Source organism: Lipophrys pholis (assembly GCF_963383615.2).
Source record: "Lipophrys pholis genome assembly, chromosome: 5".
Classification (NCBI taxonomy): Eukaryota; Metazoa; Chordata; class Actinopteri; order Blenniiformes; family Blenniidae; genus Lipophrys; species Lipophrys pholis.
Window position 1 is genome coordinate 18578069 of NC_137628.1, and position 19779 is coordinate 18597847.

The window sequence follows — 19779 nt, forward strand, 5'->3', positions numbered from 1 at the left end:
TAGAATAACAATGAAAACCTTACGTCATTCACAAGAACGTGGTCGCTTCATTGAAACAGTTTGAAATGTACAAGCTGTTTTATTTGATTAATAAAGTGTTTATTTCCATCATACCACCAAGTGATGTGCTTTTTTTTTTTTTTTTTTTCTTTTCTTTCTTCACATTTAGATTCACTGTGCTTTTTGCATCGTTGAACAATCAAAGTGGTCACACTTTTTTTCACTTGAGTTTATTTGTAACAAATGAAACTTGTGTCGATAAAGAACAGAAATCCATACAGACCTGTTTTTCAGTTTTCACACGCTCCGAGAACCAATGTAAGAAAAATAAAAAGCACTTGTTGACTCGGAGCAGAAAACAAAACCGAAACAAAACCAAAAAAAAAAAAAAGAAAAAAAAAAGTTTACATGTACAGACCAACTGGAGGTAACTGATCCGAATAACACACCATATTTTCATTTTTATACAATTTATAAACTCCAGTTTTATCCATCTACATGATACATTGGGGGTAAAATAGAAACACTTTTTTTTTGTGAAACTTTTCTTTTGTGGTACAACAAATCCACAACGTGTAATATTGCACACACTGCTGTGCCACTAAAACGGTGATTTCAGGTGCATCCTTTTATTATATCACTCTGTATAGCTGATAAATTTCTATTCTCTCTTTACCTATAGCATTTATTCATTTATCAACTTACTCTCGTATTCGTTCATCTATTTCATAATGCATTTCAATTACTCTCTGTGTTCTGTGTTATTTACATATACACAACCTTGTGAGCGTTGCAGGGTCCATCATTAACTGAGTTCAAGTAAGACTCCTTTTAGGGGGCGGGGCTATCGGAGATAATAGGATACTAGTATTAGTGCATAGTACAAAGAGAGAAAGTGCAAGTCTTCCCATAACAGGTGTGACCAAAGGGGCATCTCAAAAGTGGTACCATGCATACAAAAAAACAACAACAGGGTTACTGTAAGATGGTGGAAAACCGCCAACGATCCCTTCTATGATCAGCGTTAATGAGATATATATATATATATATTTATATATATAAAAAATAAAAGATTACGCAGGTCGTGTGTCGTTGGAGACATAGCACCTGAACTCTTACTCGGCCTTTTGCGGCTTGAAGAAAACAGACATAAATGTAGACACAGATGAGCGGCTTGATTTTGCGATGGGAGGACTTGAGGTGGGATCCACACAACATCCTCAGTTGACTCGTCTCCCACTCCGACCGACACAGAAAGACGCTGCGGTTCAGCTTTATATAGATTCCTACGCAGCCGAGCGACTCCGAGCCAGTTCACAGTCTTGCACCGAAGTCGGTAGTGTGGCCACAACGTCATGGCAGGCGAACTGAAGTCTCCAGGAGAAGAGTATATACACAAAAGCTTGTGCAAAGTGTCCTATGAAGTGAAGACGGAAAACTTTTGCTGTCGACAACAATCAGACCAATCCTGCTAGAAACCGACTTTGAAGCCGCACTTTTGTCCGTAGTTGAGTCTTATGTAAGATAACACTTTTTTTTGTTTGTTTGTTTGTTATTAAAAGAGAAATGATAATACAGTCACTGGGTTTAAGATGATGAGTACAACTATTCAGCCGACATAATAGAGCCTTCCACTTGAAACTTCTCAGCCGAAAACCCAAACGCACAAGATAAATTTCACACACTGGAAACGGAACGAAATCATATACAGACATTCGGTTCACGCGCACACGTACGAGCATACATACATAAAATACACACACAAAAAAAAAAACCCTTTAAAGTAACATTATCAAAATAGGCGTGTAATATAAGGCACTAGAAATCTAAAATCAAAATACTTATTAGATGCGGTTTGAAATATGAGTTTGATCATTCGTTGGTTGCCGTGACGACATCATCTACCGGAGCTGTGACGTAATAACGGGTCCACGTCCGAAGAGGGCAGACGCTCCTCGGTCCTGGACATTAAACACGTGGCGGGAACCGTATCAAGTGTAACATCCTTGTGTCTGGAAAACGATGCACCATCATCATCATCATCATCACCATCATGGCATATAACTGCAGTTAGTGACTTGACACAAAAATATATAATACATCTACTTATTGCACACTGAATCACACAAGAGAGAAACGTCGAAGGTGAGCATTCCAGTGAGAAATTTGTCCCGTACTTCCCCCTCCCTCCACAGCCCCCCCCACCCCCTTTTTGTTCTACTTCCCTTTCTTCCTCCCCCGCTCGAGGAAATCTTTGTGAAGCTTATTTGGACACATAAATATATATTTTTTCTTTTCTTTTCCTCTGTCATCTTTTGCTTTCTGTGAATACTCTCTGCACGTGTGTTCTATCTGGCTTTCTTTCAAACAGACACAAACAACTTGGCGGTATTATTCTGGGAACTTCCTGGTTGCAGCTGTGTTCACGTTGGGAACTGGGAACGCCGTCAGGTGACAGTACTGACGCTGAGTCCTGTGTGTGCATGCGAAACGTGTGAGCGCTGTTTTTCTTTAGAAATAGAGTGGGAGAGTGACACTCGGTGACATTTTTTCTTTTTCCATAGAATTGTGAACATTTTCCACAAGAGATTTGATTGTACAATTTTAAACAGTACAGTATTACTTAAAAATGGCTACAGCTCATTGGAATACACAGAAAAGTAAAAAAACAAACAAACAGATTCGCTGTTGTATGGTCAGTGGGGACAGAGTCAAAAAACAGAACGTGCCATAAGGAATACCCAGGTTTTTTTTTTTTTTTTTTTAAAAACAAAACAAAACATAATACATATTTTTTTTTTTCTAAAAAACTAAATGAATGTCTTAATTTGTGGTATGCATCTTAAACCGCTCTTAAACTTCCCTTATTTAAATCGTGAAGCATAAGGTTGAACTGGTGGTGCTTATTACTGTATGGTAGAAATAGAAATATCTTCTTTTTCATTCACAGGAAACGAGAGTCTGTTTCCAAAACAAAATTGAAAAAAAACAAAACAAAAAAAAACAAAAAAAACAACACTTCTTGGTGTCCTTTATTTTGGGATGCTTTCTTTGTCTTTATAATACTGTGTGCTCTGTGATTTCGGTCTCCTGTTGGCAATTCTCTGGTGCTCAAAAGTCCCAGTTCTTTCTTCCATTGAGATGGATTTTATAGACTCCTTCTATACAGTCCTCGTGATAAAAAACAAAACAACAAAAACAAAAAAAAAAATCTAAATTTCCTGTGACAGAAAAATACTGTAGCTGGGTCCTGTATTTAGGTTGGTGATGCTACACTGGTGGTGGTTGAGGTGAGAGTTCTACACCCAAACAACGAAAAGCAATCTGGGTGCTCACAAAAGCACTGAAACCAATAAAAACCTTTTGATCAAGTATTCTGACTGGAACAGTGGTTGAAGTTGCTTCTTCAGACTGACCAATGGGTGTGTTTGGGCTGAGGGTGGAAGGAAACACCCTTGTCAAGCAGGTTGCTATGGCTCAGTTCGAGATGCTGTTTCTGGGTACGGGATAAGCCGATGGTCCCCCTTCACTCTGCACGTGGTGGCAAAAATCTTCAAATGCACATCGCAGCCACGTGCGTTTACTCAGGTTGTTGGTGACCCAAATAAGTACACTCAGGTGGGATGTGGCATGAGAGAACGGCCACTGGGTTTATGTTGCATAGTGATCAAAGCTTCCCAGGTACTCCAGACTGGCTCGGTAGCAGAACTGGTACTGGTCCTGCAGGAGGAGGGTGGGGGGGGGGGGAGAAGAGTATGGAGTCAGTGACAGGAGGACGACAGGCTGAAGCTAAACCAGACATCAACAGAGGGAAGGTTCACCTCTGTCTGAACGGTGGCAGGTCGCTGAGTGCGCAGCATCTTGACAGTCTGGAAGATGTCCACCACTCCCTCGTACCTCATCCTCTCCAGCACTATACTGAGGGTGATGAACACGCCGGTTCTTCCAACTCCAGCACTGTTGGCGGACACACAGCAGCATGGTTAGAGTGGAATATGTCCTGAGATCCAGGAATACATGCAAAACTAATCCGACTAATAGCTGCTTCAAAAATAATTATTTCTACTTATTCAGCGTTAAAAAGGAGGCAGTTCTTCATCTATCAGGCTCCTCTCTTCTGGAAACCAGTTTCAGTCCAGGACATACAGTCTATTCTTCTAACATCAGGCGTTTGAACAGGAAGGTTGTGGTCTGAGCCTGCTGCCTCCATCACCTCTGCACTGTGTGGAGTAACTTGTCTGATGTCAACTTGACTGTTGTTCTTTGTCTTTGTCCACTATCCCTTAACCCCCCCAAGCCTTTTCAGCAGAAAGCTGCCACCTCTGAGTCGGAATCGTCAGAAATTTCTTCCCGGTAAAATGGAGTTTCACATTTTCGCTGTGTTCCACTATGTTTGCTCCTGTGGGATTTTTCTCTCTCAGTAAAAGCGCTCTATGACGACGATGTTGTTCTGGACAATATGTAAAGGAAAATGAAGAGAATCTTGACAACCATAGACATACAGATACAACGTTGTTAGTGAATTTTACTAAACATGCACACAAAGGCAAAGCCTCACAGTGAATAAATGTTGATATTAGAAGAGTTAATCAATCCATTGGATAAGGATGCCTAACCACACTCTCACTATGTTGCTTCAGCATCTATGTTCAACCAGTTTTTTTTTACATATTTTGGTTGTATCTTTTCATGTTTTTGTGCACAAATCAGAAGATGGAACAACGTGTAGTTGATTGAGAGGAGACTTGCCTGCAGTGAACAGTAATTGGACCATCCTGGCCAAATTGTTCTTTAGTTTTGTGCACCTGACCAATGAAATCAATGAACCCTTCCCCTGACTTTGGCACTCCTTGTTCCGGCCAATCAGTGAACTGGAACTGACGAACTGTCCGCGATTGGCCGTCCTGAAAGAAAGACAGACAAAAGAAAGGTGGTGTTTGTTTTTTATTTATTTTTAATTGTTTTACAATCTAGAAATTGTTTAAAGTGACACAGATGCAATTTCCTCTCTCTCACATACATGAACGCATCCACCTCTCACCCTCAGACTGGTGACTCACCCTGGCATCGGTGACTTTGAACTCTCGGAGGATGTACTGGGGCATGTTGTACTCTGCCATGGGATCCACCACAAAGTACTGGTACCTGGCTGAGCGCTCTGCAGGCCAGTACTGATGGCATTTCTCCTGCAGAGGACAGGAAAAAAAGGATTTTCTTCAGCATCCTATGTCAAATTCAAAATATTCACTGTGTGTGTGTGTGTGTGTGTGTGGGGGGGGGGGGGGGGGGGGGGGGGGGGGACAATTTCTAGCGACTTCATCCCGAAAACGTCTCTGTAACTTGTGAAATGTATTATTCATTTGAAGACAATCTTGTGTCAGAAGAAATACAATGTTCATAAAATATAACTCCTATGGCTCAGTCACTGCGCTCAGCGAATCTGCAGTCCTTCATGACGCATAACGTTTCTTACATTTTATTCATTGTTTCATTTTTGATGGACTCTCATTCAAAGACAAACGATTAGCCACAAGACAGCCATATTTTTCAGTTTCGCACATCAGGAAGCAAGAGGCCGTTGTTATTCACAGTTGAAGTCCTCTCCTGATCCAAACTACAGCTAAGAAAAGGGTCCGGCGGTACTGTCTGTAGTGCAGCGCAGATTTATCCAACATACTGAAAATAACTGTCGCAAACGGTTCTACATTGTGTGAGAGAGAATATTATAGCGAATGCGCAGAGGAAATGAATACATAATTAAGAGCACATCACTTCGAATTGACGTATACAGACAAGGTTCTATAAAAGACGCGGCAAAACCTCAAAGCAATTATTTAGTTCTGGTTTCAAGGAATTTCATTGATTCCTCGGATGGATTTTTCTTCATATCCTTTCCTCCTCCTTTCACATTTTCTCTGTGCGTTTTGGCACACAGTCAAGTTTGGAGATGTCAATACAGATACTTAAACTAGATGTCAGCTTTGATCTGTGAAATTAGGGGATCAACAAGCCCAAATGCCAGAACTATTAAGAGATTTACCTCCCGGTGGGGCAAATCCATACATGTATGTATGACCTGCATGAAGTGTGCAATCCACAAGTGGCAGTCAGTGGATATTCCATACATCCCTCCTCGTGTTGAGTTTTTTTTTCTTCTTATCATTGCGGAGAAAAAAATCTACCTCATAGTGATTTACATTACTTAAGCATCACAGGATAGGAAAACGTGTGACTTGAAAGCATTAGTTGTCAATAGTTATAGACGGTTTCGTTCTCTGCACTTGAGCTCATGCAACTACAGACATCAGGATTTCATGAGTGTGAACACTTGGAATTAACTTTTCCTGTGCTCAAGTTGAACTATCTGCGGGAGACTGTATAAATATGACAATATGGTAGGATTACTGTATACTCACTAGTAATTCCAGTTAGGGAAAAATTAGCAGTGGTACATTTTACAATCTATAGAAACTTTTATGTTTCACAAATCACACCCAGATAATGTTTTTTGTTCTGTTATATCCGTGTGTGTGTGTGTGTGTGTGTGTGTGTGTTCATTTTTACTGATGTACTTGAGCACAGTTCAGTATTCACTATCTTTACCTCGACTTCTGTTAATAATGTGAGTACTTTGAGCAACTCAATTACTCTTACCCGCCCCATTTCTCTCAGTTTGGTTAGCATGACAACTATGGTGGAGTTGTGCTCCCACAGCATCCTCCAGTAATCCTCTGTGGTCTCAGCCAGCGGGCCTTGGGTTGCTATATAGGCCTTCTGCTGCCTGCATACACAAACACGTGGGTTAGTATTTATCACATCCCCAGTCAGATGGCATTTAACAACGTTAGAGAAAATGACTGATGCTTTATTCGCATTTCCCCCCGACCTGTATCCATCAATGAAGCTGGCGTTGATATAGTCGGATCCCTCCACCCCTCTGATCGGCTGTAGACACACACGCGTCGTCTCGTAGGGCATAATATTCACCAGCCGGTTCTTGAACTTGTTGCATGGCAGATTGGCACTCACGAACCGCGATGTGTGGGCCTTGGCACTGGCCAGACGCTGGAAGAAAAAGGAAATCAATGTTTTTTTAGTACTATTCAGGCCGACCTACAAAGAAACCTGTCAGGATTGTGAGATACAGCGCGAACAAGCAGCACTGGTGGGAGCACATAGAGCAGACAGAGTAAACGTTAAATATCTAACTTTTTGTTTTTGTTTTGTTAGTATTTGTAGGCTTGATATGCACGAGAAAAGCATATTTGAGGTTTTAAGATGGCAAATCCCATCTAATTTATAGCACTGAATGCCCTTCTTAACAAGTCGCTGTGCAGCTAAGAGACGGTTTTGTGTTTGTATTTTCAAGGCACAGGGAAATCAATGACACTTTGTTCTGTCTCTTTTCTCAGTGACGCACACCACAAACAACCACAGGGTTTCTTTGGTCTTGTAGTTTGCGAGCTCGACATAAGTGTTCCTCCACATGAAAGGATTTTCTATGGACTGTTCTGAGGGTGAAAGTATGACTTGAATTTACACTGGTAGCGCTGCACTTTTGCAAAGGTTCAAACGGCTCATTTACAGATACAATTGCTGGCTGTCTGCTTCTCTCCATGGACTAACAATTCTGACATTTATGTAGCACCAATACCTGCTTTATATTCAAAAGGGAAATAAACCCCTGCCTTTTTTTTTTTTTTTTTGCAATAATAAAAGTTCATTGGGAAGAAAAGGAATAAAAAAAAAAGAAGGATTTAGACAGATTCAAGGAGGTAATTCAAATGTTTTTAGCACAAGGCTTGGTTTTCCTCTGGTACACTGGACAAGTAAAATTAGAAAATCAGCTTGACTCTGCAGGCCTAAGGATATTTAGTCAGACATCTTCAATTGGATAAACAAAGCAGGGGTAAGGTTGGGGGGGGGGTTCAGTGGTTGGGAATAGACGAGGGAATATAAAATGAAATAAAAGGAGGAAAGAGAAAATCAAGAGTCGGGGGCCAGAAAACCACAAGGCCCCACACTGTCTCAACACACATATGGGAACCAAAGTGGATTCTGCACCAGTGAAAAAATTAAATAAAAAAATCCGGGAACACACACGTTTGTATCGATACAAGCAGACAGGCAGACGTGAGCACATCGTGTACACTCTGTCTCACATTCGACCATTGGATGACACGGCTTGAAACGAAATACAGAACAACAGAGGAGGGGCAAGAGGAGAAACCGCAGACTCGGCGGGGAAACAATGGGGGCCCGTGAACCGAGCCTCGACCGTCAGCAGCTACCGGAGCTCGCTGGGAGAAACAGCACTACCTTATTTTCTTACAGATGGGTTGAGCTGGAAAATCCCACCGACCACAAGTCCACCAGTTCATCTGAGCATTGTAAAGTCAGTTTCCAGCATCAACAATAGTAATTCTTCGTGTCATTTGGTTTGAATTTTGACTTGGTCTTATCAGTAAAGTCTGGTGAACACAAAACTTCTCGTGGCTTTGATAGGTGCCAATATTTTCACCATCTGTTAAGCTTGGATAAAACCAAGTCCTGTTGGGAAGCTCTCTGAACTCCGCCAGTAAACTCTGCATGAAAGGAAACAAAAACACAATGTATTAACAGGGTGTAGGATTACTGAATGCCCCCAGACAATCTTCCCTCCTTGCCTTTCTCCCACACATGCTTCGACTTTTGAGATTTTATTTGAAGGATCTGATGCCACTCATCCATGAGAAATTCCATCCTTATGGATTTTCCTTTTTTTTCTTCTTTTTTCTTTTGGTTGATGAAGGTGGAAAGTGTTGTTTCAGACGGTGCTCTGCAATGTCCCCTCAGCGTTCAAGTGAGATGAAATATGGCGACTCGGACAACCCTGGCATATGTTTTACATCACTATAAGGCTGAGTAAACAATTCACAGAGCGTTAGGCTCATTGTCATTCAGCGGAGACCACCGCTATTAGGAGAGGAATGCCGGAGCGAAGGATGAAGGAGATTGCTTAGTGTCGTTTTGTGTTTGCTTTGCCCCCTGAGCACCTGAGCAGACTTAAGCCGTTTCCAGGAAAAAATCTTGAGCCACCTGCGTTCATACCTCCACGGCTAAAAGTGATTCTCTTCTCACTCAGACGAACCAGACAGATCTGCAGGGAACTCATTTATCAGGAAGTAAATATCACAGTACACAAAATAAACACAATCGAGACAAGGAACAATACCAAGCAGCCAGCCAGTCAGCCACCAAACACTAGGTATCCAACCAACCAAACAAACAAACAACCAACCAACCAACCAACCAACCAACCAACCAACCAACCAACCGTGTATTTCTGTGGACTTTACTTTTTTACTGAAAAGTTATGATGTGCACCTTTTGAGTTCACATTATGTGGTCATTCAGTTAGTGACCATCGAACCTTTAAAACTACGATGCATTGAAAAACCCAAACCAGAAGTAAAATCTTAGTAAAATCCAATAATCTCCTTCAAATCCCACCTTCCATCCTGAATATATGAAGCTCTCAGAGGGGGACGGATCCAGTAAGAAGCACTCACTGCACCGGAAAACATGTCCAGCAGCTGTCAAAGTCAGAACTTTCTGATGCGTCTGTTTTGTGTGTCCGTCGGGGGGGGGGGGGGGACGCTCTTTGGAAGCTTTGCAAGTATCTACTGAGGACCTTTTATTGGCTACGTGGAAACATTTCTTCACTCAAGTTGTGATAAATGAAATCTTAATAAATAGTTGAGATGCAAAGTGTTTTTACTTCACTTGAGAGTTAAATTTTCTAACAGTTTTCCTCTTTTCATTTGAACACCAAATATCTTTACTTTCTCCATGTTGCATTGTCAAACCTCATAACTGGCTCATCGCCTGTTTAAGCCTCTCGGACGATGACTTGACATAAGAGATGAGACAGCACAGAGAGGGAAAGTGAATTGTTGAACAAAGGTTTTGTGCCAGGTGCAAACACCAGCAGAAGCTTAGAAAGTAGTGATAGATCTTGTCTTAATCACTTACAAAAGCCAATCATTAGACTTCTAATTCATATCTTTATCAACTGTTTATATCCATTTCACTACTTTTAACTTTTACTTATCATATTCACAATATTATGTTTTATTTCTATTTCTAGAAGATTTCAAAAAAGTTTTTAATTCACAAAAATATATCTCATTAGTGCCTTGAATGTCTCTATATTAATATCCAAGTTGAATTATGCCCTGTGACATATTCAACCCTTTATCAACCACCGGCAAAGCCGATTTTCTTCTCGTCAGTTCATCTGATTGATTCGTTCAAAATGAAAATATCATGAATAAACTGAAAAAGTGGTCTTGAGCAAAACACTGAACACATAACACGATTATGCTTTAGTTCATGTTTTGATATATTCTCAATGCTGCAAGTAAATGGATTTCACTTATATAGCACTTTTCCATCGCTTGAGTGGTACTCTGAGCGCTTTACACTGTTAATCACATTTATCCAGTCACACATCAATGTCGAAGTCTCTTGCTCAAGGACACTTCAAGATGTGGAGATGGGGAATCGAACCTGCAACCTTTCGGTTGTGAGACGACCTGCACTACCAACCGAGCCACAGTCGCCCAAGACAGGTGTATTTATGGTAAATAAATTAATACATCATATAGTAGAACAGAGACCTTTGATTGGATGTAGCTGATCTTTTAAAGAAACCTAATCAGAAATCTATAAAATTTAATTCTTTTTAAATAGACTTGGGAGCAATAAATGTGAAATGTGTGTATTTTTTTTATCAGTATAATATTTTTCCGTGGATTTTATCATGTGTAAATGACACATTACAATTAACCACTATTATTATCTTATGTTGTTGACATCAACCTGCCGAAGGGACTAAAGATGGAAATTAGCCGCTGGCTATAATCTTGGATATTTACATGTATATGTTCATTAATATGTGTTGTCCCTGTTTTATATAAATAAACTCAAACTCAAGGTACCAAAATCACGCTTGGATATGGGGCAAAGTAAGTTGTTGCAGCGCAAACAACCGCAAAAGAACTCCCAGAAGTCCTAAAATCCCTTTTAATTTCTGCTTTGATACTTGAGTGTCTTTCAGAACTGGCTTCACAAAAGTATTTTTCTCCACTACAATAATGCCACTACTTTTGCCACCACTGATGAGACAGAGCAACATTTAAATGTTTACACAACACCAGTGAATGAAGTGATACTTGAAAGCACCACAGCAGGAATCAAATGGTCTTGAGGTGAAACTGTTGTATGTTTAATTCACATCTGAGTCATGGTTTTACAAAATAGACGTTACTCTCAAGTGGATTTTCATTCATCATTCCACTATACCTAAATGATTGATTTGGTTTTTAGGGTCAGGGAACAAATCTCATCCACTTTACTTTAAATAATATTAGTTGTTCATGGTTTCATGTTGTTGTTTTTTTGTTTTAATATTATCATTGATGATTTTCTTTTTAAAATATTAATATTATTCATATGGATACTACTACTATTAATATCAATAAAAGGTGATACTGACATATCAGTTTTTAAAGTATTCAAACGCGTTACATAGTAGGAGATGAGGAATAGTATCAGTCATGGGTGGAAAGCGAGTTACTTAAAGTAACAGTTGAGTTAGCAGAAACATTATATAATTAATACATCAAAAAGTAAAGAGACTTGGGGAAATTTTAAATTGTACCTTAAAACATCACCTCTGGGATTTATAGTTCAAATTTTCTGTTGACCTTTTATATTTGTTAAATGGACAAAACGTTTAGCTGGAGAAAACATCTGTCATTGGATCCTGTTAAATATATCCAACCAGCCACTGACTATCTAAAAAAAAACAACCATGGGATGTTTATTTTAAATATACTGTATATAGACAACTCCTAAAGCTCACGTTTGACCTTCTGTGTGGCGAGAGCAGAGAAAAACATCACTCTCTCTAACAGAGATCACTGAAGTGTTACATTATCACCATTAATCACTTTTGTGAGTCATCCTAAATCAGAGGTTCCCCCCCCCCCCCCCCCCACTACCTGCAGTTGTACAGTGACTCGTCCTCACCTTGAACTCCAGCTCCATGCCAGTGACATTTTCCCCGGGTTCGATCTGCGTGAGCCTCTGGATGTAGGAGTAGAGGTTCCTGGCGGGGACCTCCGTGTTCCCACAGGTCACGGCCTCCAGCAGCGCGTCGTGAATGAAGATGTACTGGTCCTCCGTCTGCACCATGTAGTTCCTCTGGGAGCGCATCAGCGTGACGTGGCCGTAGATGTCGATGGTCTTCTCGTGCTTGATCCGCTCTGTCATGGCGTCGATGACAATGAAACAGCCGGTGCGGCCCACTCCAGCACTGCGCCAAAACAGCAGAGAGGGGAAAAATGGTCAGGGGAACAGATGGTGATGTGATCCCCCCCCCCCCCCCCCCCCACATAACTCGGAATATGAACAATAATTTTCCTGAGTGTGTGCCGTGTCTTAACACCTGCTGCAAATCTGGCCCTGCAAAACTCCCAACATACTGCGCTTGAATCAACTAAGTATCACTAAGGTGCCAGCCAGCAATTTTTCCAACAAAGGACGTAAAAATTGACATCAGCGATGAGTCAGCATGGCCGTCTCACCCGCATTAGGAAGATATCCTCCCTATCGACACACAATCCAGAAATATAATACATTTAGCTGCCCACCCAAACACTTCACATTCTTGCTGTGCTAGTACCTAAATGGTGAGACACCCTGACCAAGCAAGTTTGTGCAAGTGGATTTAAAATTCTTTACATGGTTAAATTAATATCAGTGTGTATGTGTGTATGTGTGCACGTGTGTGTGTGTTGTTCAGGTGGAATGAGATTCGCTCCATTGTTTGATACAGGGGTTGGTTGATATGTTAAGGCACATTTTGATGGAGTCATGCTGGGATAATTAAATTTGACAGATAATCCTGTTATATACTCCATCTGACTGCTACGGGAGATTAGGAAGAGCTGCGCTCCTGCCAACCTCCTCGACACCTCCCGCCCTCATCTCTCTGCCTCTTTATCTTCCCTTTAAGCACCCCTCCAATTCTCTCGCACCAGCCCCGCCACTTTCTCACTCTCACATTTGTACGTTTTTAGACTCCATTTTCCCGCTTTTCTTTAATTCATCATTTTCATTCACCACGTCCTGGATTTGACCTCACCTTCTCTCTCATTCTGCACATCTCTCCTCCCTTAACTCCCAGTCCCTCGCCAGCAGTTCCTCTCAATCATTGTCTCAATCCCCTCTTTCTTCCTAGTCCTGTCTTCCTCCTCAGCTATACCTCACTAATTCCTCCTCCTGAGAGCTCCTGCTCCATATTCTCTGTGCTACCCTCTATCTTCTTCTGTCCTTCACTTGCCGCTGAGAGCAAATAGCAGCTCGGCTCCAGAGCTGGAGCTCAGCACTGTGCCAAGGCTGTAATGACAAGTTTCCAGAATCATCCTCCATCCAACACACGAGCCTCCTGCTGTTCAGACAGCAGTTCATTTGAATATAAACTTGTGAACCCAGAACTACCACTACCATAAACGCTAAATTGTCAACTGTGAAGGCTAATTATGGAAAACAGAGTTAGCATGGTGGCCGGCGTTGTTGTAAAAAGCTTAGAGATGATGGAAGTCGTTATGGGAGGAATGTGGGTGTTTAAGCCAGTGAGGATGGTTTGGGGTTTGCATAATGGCAGGTCAGTACTTTTTCAGTTGAGGCCCCCTCGGTGATTGTATATGAGTACCCCTGGACTGTAGTTTGATTTTTACAGACTTCCAGGATTTTGAAAATTGTGTTGCCATAAAACACAAAATAACACATAAGTGTTTCAATGCTAAAGCGCACTCATAGTCAAGGGCCTCTTTTAGTTTCTTTTTGGGAATTTTGGGAATTACTCTGGATGAGTGATCTGCCCCTTCACCATTATCTTAACCATCCCATTACCATAACCTTTGCCTTAATCTAAGTTTAATCATACCTCTAAAATTACCCTGATATACAAAAATGTTGAGGGGCACTGCATTTTTTGAATCTGCCCCCGAGCACACACGCACGTACACACGCGCACACACACACACACTCACATCACAGCCTTACCTGCAATGGACAGCCATGGGTCCTGCATCAGGAGGATTACAGGCCTTGACTCTGCGGAGGAAGGCCAGGAAGGGGGTGGGGTGTTCAGGCACCCCGTGGTCCGGCCAGGCTGTGAACTGGAAGTGACGGACCTCACGTTTCTCATTGGAGCCGCTCTGGATCAGCAGACAGAGAAGAGAGTTTAAAGTTAAACTGTGATTACAATGCACTTCTTTTATTTCACTTTCAAGAAATTGCATCAAAAACTAAAACGATGTTAGCTTATCTCCTGATACTTTCTGACCTTTCTGCCCAAGCTGTGGGACTCAGCTCCATCCTCTACTTAAGATTTGATCGTTAAGATGCCAGCAAGTAGTTTCAAATGGTTAATTCCTTCCCCCCAAAAAAAGGAGCTGGGAACTGCAGTCTGTTTCAAATATCACTGAGGCAGAGGAAGAAGCGTATTTGTTGAGGAATATATTTGTTGATAAACAACTGATTTTAATGATCAAAGGGTGATTATTTATGAGGACGGAGACGTTTGGTTTATTGACCCTGACAGGTGAGACGAAGATCGATCGAAAAAAGCTTTTTGAATTGAACAATGAGGAATATTATGTAACACACGTCTATATTTCACAAGGGCAACTTAAAAGAGAAGAAATAAAAAAAAAAAACACAAAACAACTGTGTCTTCATGTAAAACTGTAACAGGGGTGAATTCCTAATACATGAACATGTGTAAATATTTAAAGAGATCAATTCCTACAGGACTCCATTACATGCCACCACGCATAAAATGTTACCTTGTAAAGAGCGAAGGTCCTGACAGAGTATGTGGCCAGCTCCACTGTGTCCAGCAGAGTGACCTGGATGAGGCCGTAGGTCTCCGTGCCACGCGTTGGCCAGTACTGATCGCATTTCACCTACGAGGGACGAGAGTGTGGGGGGGGGGGGGGGGGGGGGAGGCACACTGTGAGATCTGCTGAGCAGTTTGATTGAAACGAGAGGCGAGAAAAAGAGAAGAAAGGGCTCAAGTGTGTACAAGTGCAAGAATAGAGGCGCTAAAAGAGGGAGTGTTGAAGCAAATCAGTGAGAGGGTTTGATAAATTCAGTTTGTAAAAAAAAAAAAAATGTGCGTATGAGGAGAAGGGAAAGTGTGTGGAGTGCATCAGAAGAAAGAATATATAGAAACAGGGTTTAATTTTCTGGGGTGTTTGATCCTGCAAGATTATTTCCATAGGTTGGCGGGCTCACTGGGATTCACCCCAGTGCTCTGAGAAGTCGTTTAATACCAGAAAATCCACCAATCACATGTTCGATACTGTACGTTGCCCTTTATTTCTACCTCCAGAATCCTCACAAAACTGCTCCCACAGCACACCAAATCCCAGTGTCCCCGAACCCACAAAACACAGAGAATTCCCCTGTATAGGGTGGTCATATTTGTAGTTCTTCTGCTCAGCCTTGGAGACCACATAGGAGAGAGGGGAAAAGTCCCGGAGGAGATGAAAAGGGGGAGGAGGACCTTGGCAGAATCAGGCCAAACCAAACGTTATGTGCTGATCCCTCCAGTCCTCACATCAAAGACAGCAGGGAGCTCAGCTCAGCTTGCTCTGCATTCCGCTGCTCCAGACTGGGGATTATGCGTTTTGGCCGGGTACGTTCGAGCTGTAATTACAGCTTTTCAACTGTTGTTTTCCCACCAGACCTTGAGACACTACAGGGATGGGAATGACTGTCCGTGTAGGGGGGCTTCACACCGCCAGACACTAAACAGGATCGCAGAAAATGCCTGGTGTGAACACTATATTATCCATTGATTTATGGAGTAACAGCGTAATTGTACCCTGCTACTGTGTGGCTTGATTGGTGCTAAAAGGAAGGATACTGGCAAGATTCCCACAGTGGGACCATCTGTGATCATCTGTGTTGTTAATGCATAAACACATAATATCATAATGTTGAGAGGTGTTAAATGAGATTAAATCATTTTCTCCAACAAGCAGCCCACTACTCCCCTCAAACAGTACATAGAGAGGTGGTGGGCTGATAATCAAAGGCTAAGTATGCTCAAATTAAATGCTATCGTAGCATAATGCTGGAAGCGTTTTATTGAATTTACAGAATTTCAAAGCTAAACGGGCATTTACAAACTAAAGACTGAGTTTCCAGGATCCCAGCAGTCTACCACGCTGCAGGACTTTAGTTGTTGGGATTCTGTGGCACACATAAAAGAATCAGACAATGCCTCATAATTTTGTGGCCAGGAAGTAAAAAAAAAAAAAAAAAAAAAACCTTCTTTAAAGAGTACATGCTATAATACAGTGTCACAAGACAGGAAAGGAGAAAAACAGTTGTGGGTGTGATCATGCAAACTGTAGACAGTAATGTGCACTGTTTCTGAACTCCAGCGGTTGCAATAAAACCCAGACCGAGTTAACTATGAGAGCTTTGTGGTGAGTTGAAAACAATTCTGCATTCTCACTCAATGCACTGGCTATTGCTCAAAAAAACAGGGAAACAGGAGTAGGAAAGGACACGGAACAGAGAAAAAAAAAAGGGTAAAGAGAAAACCATGTGAAGCGAGGTTGCATTTAAAAGGGGATTAGCAAAGGAGAGAAAGAGAGGTCTTGCCTTAGAGAAGAAATAAGAGGGCATCTGAGGGTCAAACAGACACAACAGAGACAGTTGGAAAAAGTGGAAAAGGACACAAGAGCTTTAACACAAGGCACAGGTTAGTAGGAAAAGAAGCACAGAAGGGAAGAAAGGATCATTTTCTGAAAAAGGGCTCTGGACATAATTGGTTAGCACTTAATCATGATTCATACCTCAAGCCATTCTTGCTCATTTTATTCAGACATGACATTCTCATTACACTGGATTTTTACTCAACTGCATATTCTGTTAACAACAGCGAAATGCCTTGAAGCCAAATGATTTTCTAATTCATTATCTACCCCAATTTGGCTGTACTTGTAATCCCCCCCCAGGTCTCTGTCACTGATCTTTTCTATTTTACTGTATTCTATCGTGATCTATTACAAGCAACCTTGTGCTGTCGCCTGCTCCAGCTTTTAGTTCGGTCATCACAAACATGTGCAGTGCCTTTTGACGATTTCTTCAGCAGTACTTTTGAATATACGGAACATCCTATCTTCCTCGACTCCACTGTGCTTTACGCAGGTGTAAACATCTAATGAAACAGCAATAATTCATTGTGAGGTGTTTGTCAAGCCTTTTCAGTCTTTTATCAAAACCAGTCCTGTGGCGATCGATCAAATTTCTAATCACGTGAGTGCAGTTTACAGTCTGTTTAACCGTTGTGTGATATTCCAAAGGGACGCTTCAAACGTTTTCAAGTCGAAGAGAAGTTAAATGCAGAAATAGTGCAATGATGTGCCAGAAAACCGAAGACAAAGAGAATCAATGAGAAACATCTGTCCGTCTGTAAACAAAACACAATGCTAAAACTATTTACTGCTGACCGCAACGTCTATAAATTGCATGCTTGGCCACTTCCCAAACTGTAGAAGTTTCTCTGGAAGAAATGAGCCCCTGTGCTTAGTAAACACTCAACTTGTTAAACAAGTTGGTGACGTTTTAAATCATCACCATTAAAAAGTCACCAAGTGTTTTCTTTCCTTATTTTGTTGTGAAGTTGACCCCTCACGACAATGGCTTTCCCCATTTCACCCCAATGCAACATAACATCACACCACTTTCTATCTAATCAGCCCCACCAGAGATGGACGGGTGGCGGCATGAGGACCACATGTGGTTCTTGTTCTCCTTTGGAGTGGCCCACAACTCAAATTACAAAAAACAAAAAAGGTTGTCTCACAAGTGATGGGAAGAGTTGACATTTTAACTAGACATTAATTATAATTACTCTACAACCACTGTATTATTAAGTCAAATTCATTATGTTGCTTCTTTTCATTAAATCACTCGCAATATTTCCTATATTTTTGTGGTATAATTGTTTGGAAATTATTTGGCCTCCTTTTACTACAAATTCCATTTTAAAACCCTAACAATGTTAAAACCAACCGACTCCTGATTTACATTGTTAATTTCCATGTTGCTTACATTTTGTCGTGTTCACATTTGATTGCACAATCTGATTCGTACCGTCTCCTTAATCGACACATTCCCTACTTAATTTTTTGCGTCACCAATAGTGAGAACTTACCATAGTGGTCCTACCTCATCTTTTCTGCCCCATAACGTATTCTCCATCTCATTTCAGCCCATTTGCTTACCCGTGACTTCTCCTCCAGCTTGGTCATCATGATGATGTTGGCTGTGTGCTGCTCCCAGACCATCCTCCAGAAGTCCCCAAACGTCTCGGGGAGGGAGCCCTGAGTGGCAATGTAGGCATTCTGACGGCGGTAGCCATCAATATAGTTAGCGTTCATGTAGTCGCTGCCTGGTACGCCTGCATAGAAAGAAAAAAAAAAAGAAAGAAAACAAGCCATTAAGGGAGAATGAAAGAAAGACGTGTGCAAGGTGAGGAGACTGAAGAACGATGAGGTGAAGCAGGAAAGGAAGGGAAGGGAAGGACAAACCGAGAGAAATGATGGATGAAAAAGATGCAACTAGTCTAGAATTACTGCCTTCTTTCAGGTCTGTCTGCTGCACCGTGTGCATGATGAATGGCACTGATCACACACACACACACACACACACACACACACACACACACACACACACACACACACACACACACACACACACACACACACACACACACACACACACACACACACACACACACACACACACACACACACACACACACACACACACACACACACACACACACACACACTTCTTGCCCATGTAATTTTCATAGCAGATGAAGCTGATTCTTATTGTATTTGACGTTGAAATAATCTATTTGGTTTATTTGAAGTCTACTGCTATAGAAGCTGGTTTATGTCCAAGTAATAAAGGGGTGAGGATCATTTGAGGTCATGGAAGGCAGATTAATGATTTCAGAGGGCCCAGCGTCCTTTGGTGTTGGATTGTTCAGCCGTCTTGTTTTATAATACATGCTAAGACGATCATGGGCCTAATCTGAGGATACTCTGGATGTGTCGCTTTGAATGGCAACATGACTGTAAGGCCTTCCATGTGTAAGACTCGGCTGACACTGCCTGTCCTGCAAGGGATTGTGTGTATGCGTGTGTCAATGCAGGAGTGAGAGAGAGAGAGAGAGAGAGAGAGAGAGAGAGAGAGAGAGGGGGAAAGACCGTCTGTGTGTGTTTGATTTAGGATCAGGCCTGCTCATCTAGGGCCTAATACCATAATCCCAAAAATCACTGAGTCACAGCTCAAACATGCACACATGCACTAAAACACCGAAGTACACACAGACGCACACTTTGTACGTGCATGCGTACATTCAGCTGTGACCCGATTTTACCGAAGTGGGGCACAAAACTCCTTTGGACTCTTTTGATAACATTTACAGTCAGAAAAGACGGGAGTCACTGACCACACAGCAGCTGCATTTTAACTGCAGGAACTTTCCTCAAGTACTAGGAACCATCACAGGAACTTTGGCAAACAGGATCCAAATCTAATTCCTGGTTATTTTTTACCTCTTAAGAAGTCCCACATTGGTCGGGAGAACTATCGAAGGGTCAGGAACTTTAGGTGTGGCGTGACTAGTCGCTG

The 19779-nt window shown here is 41.7% G+C and overlaps 1 protein-coding gene across 1 annotated transcript in view; it reads right to left on the reverse strand.

Moving 5' to 3' along the window:
* Window positions 1–227: 227 nt before the first annotated feature.
* ptprdb (protein tyrosine phosphatase receptor type Db) overlaps window positions 228–19779 on the reverse strand; it is a 168477-nt gene continuing 148925 nt past the window's right edge. The window contains exons 31-40 of the mRNA XM_080464251.1: window positions 18360–18535; window positions 14901–15020; window positions 14116–14270; window positions 12076–12361; window positions 6887–7065; window positions 6655–6781; window positions 5061–5186; window positions 4750–4904; window positions 3822–3957; window positions 228–3720 (exon numbers count right to left, since the gene is read on the reverse strand). Coding sequence (XP_080320377.1) covers window positions 3652–3720; window positions 3822–3957; window positions 4750–4904; window positions 5061–5186; window positions 6655–6781; window positions 6887–7065; window positions 12076–12361; window positions 14116–14270; window positions 14901–15020; window positions 18360–18535 — 1529 coding nt within the window. The 3' untranslated portion in view covers window positions 228–3651. The remainder of the gene's footprint in view (window positions 3721–3821; window positions 3958–4749; window positions 4905–5060; window positions 5187–6654; window positions 6782–6886; window positions 7066–12075; window positions 12362–14115; window positions 14271–14900; window positions 15021–18359; window positions 18536–19779) is intronic.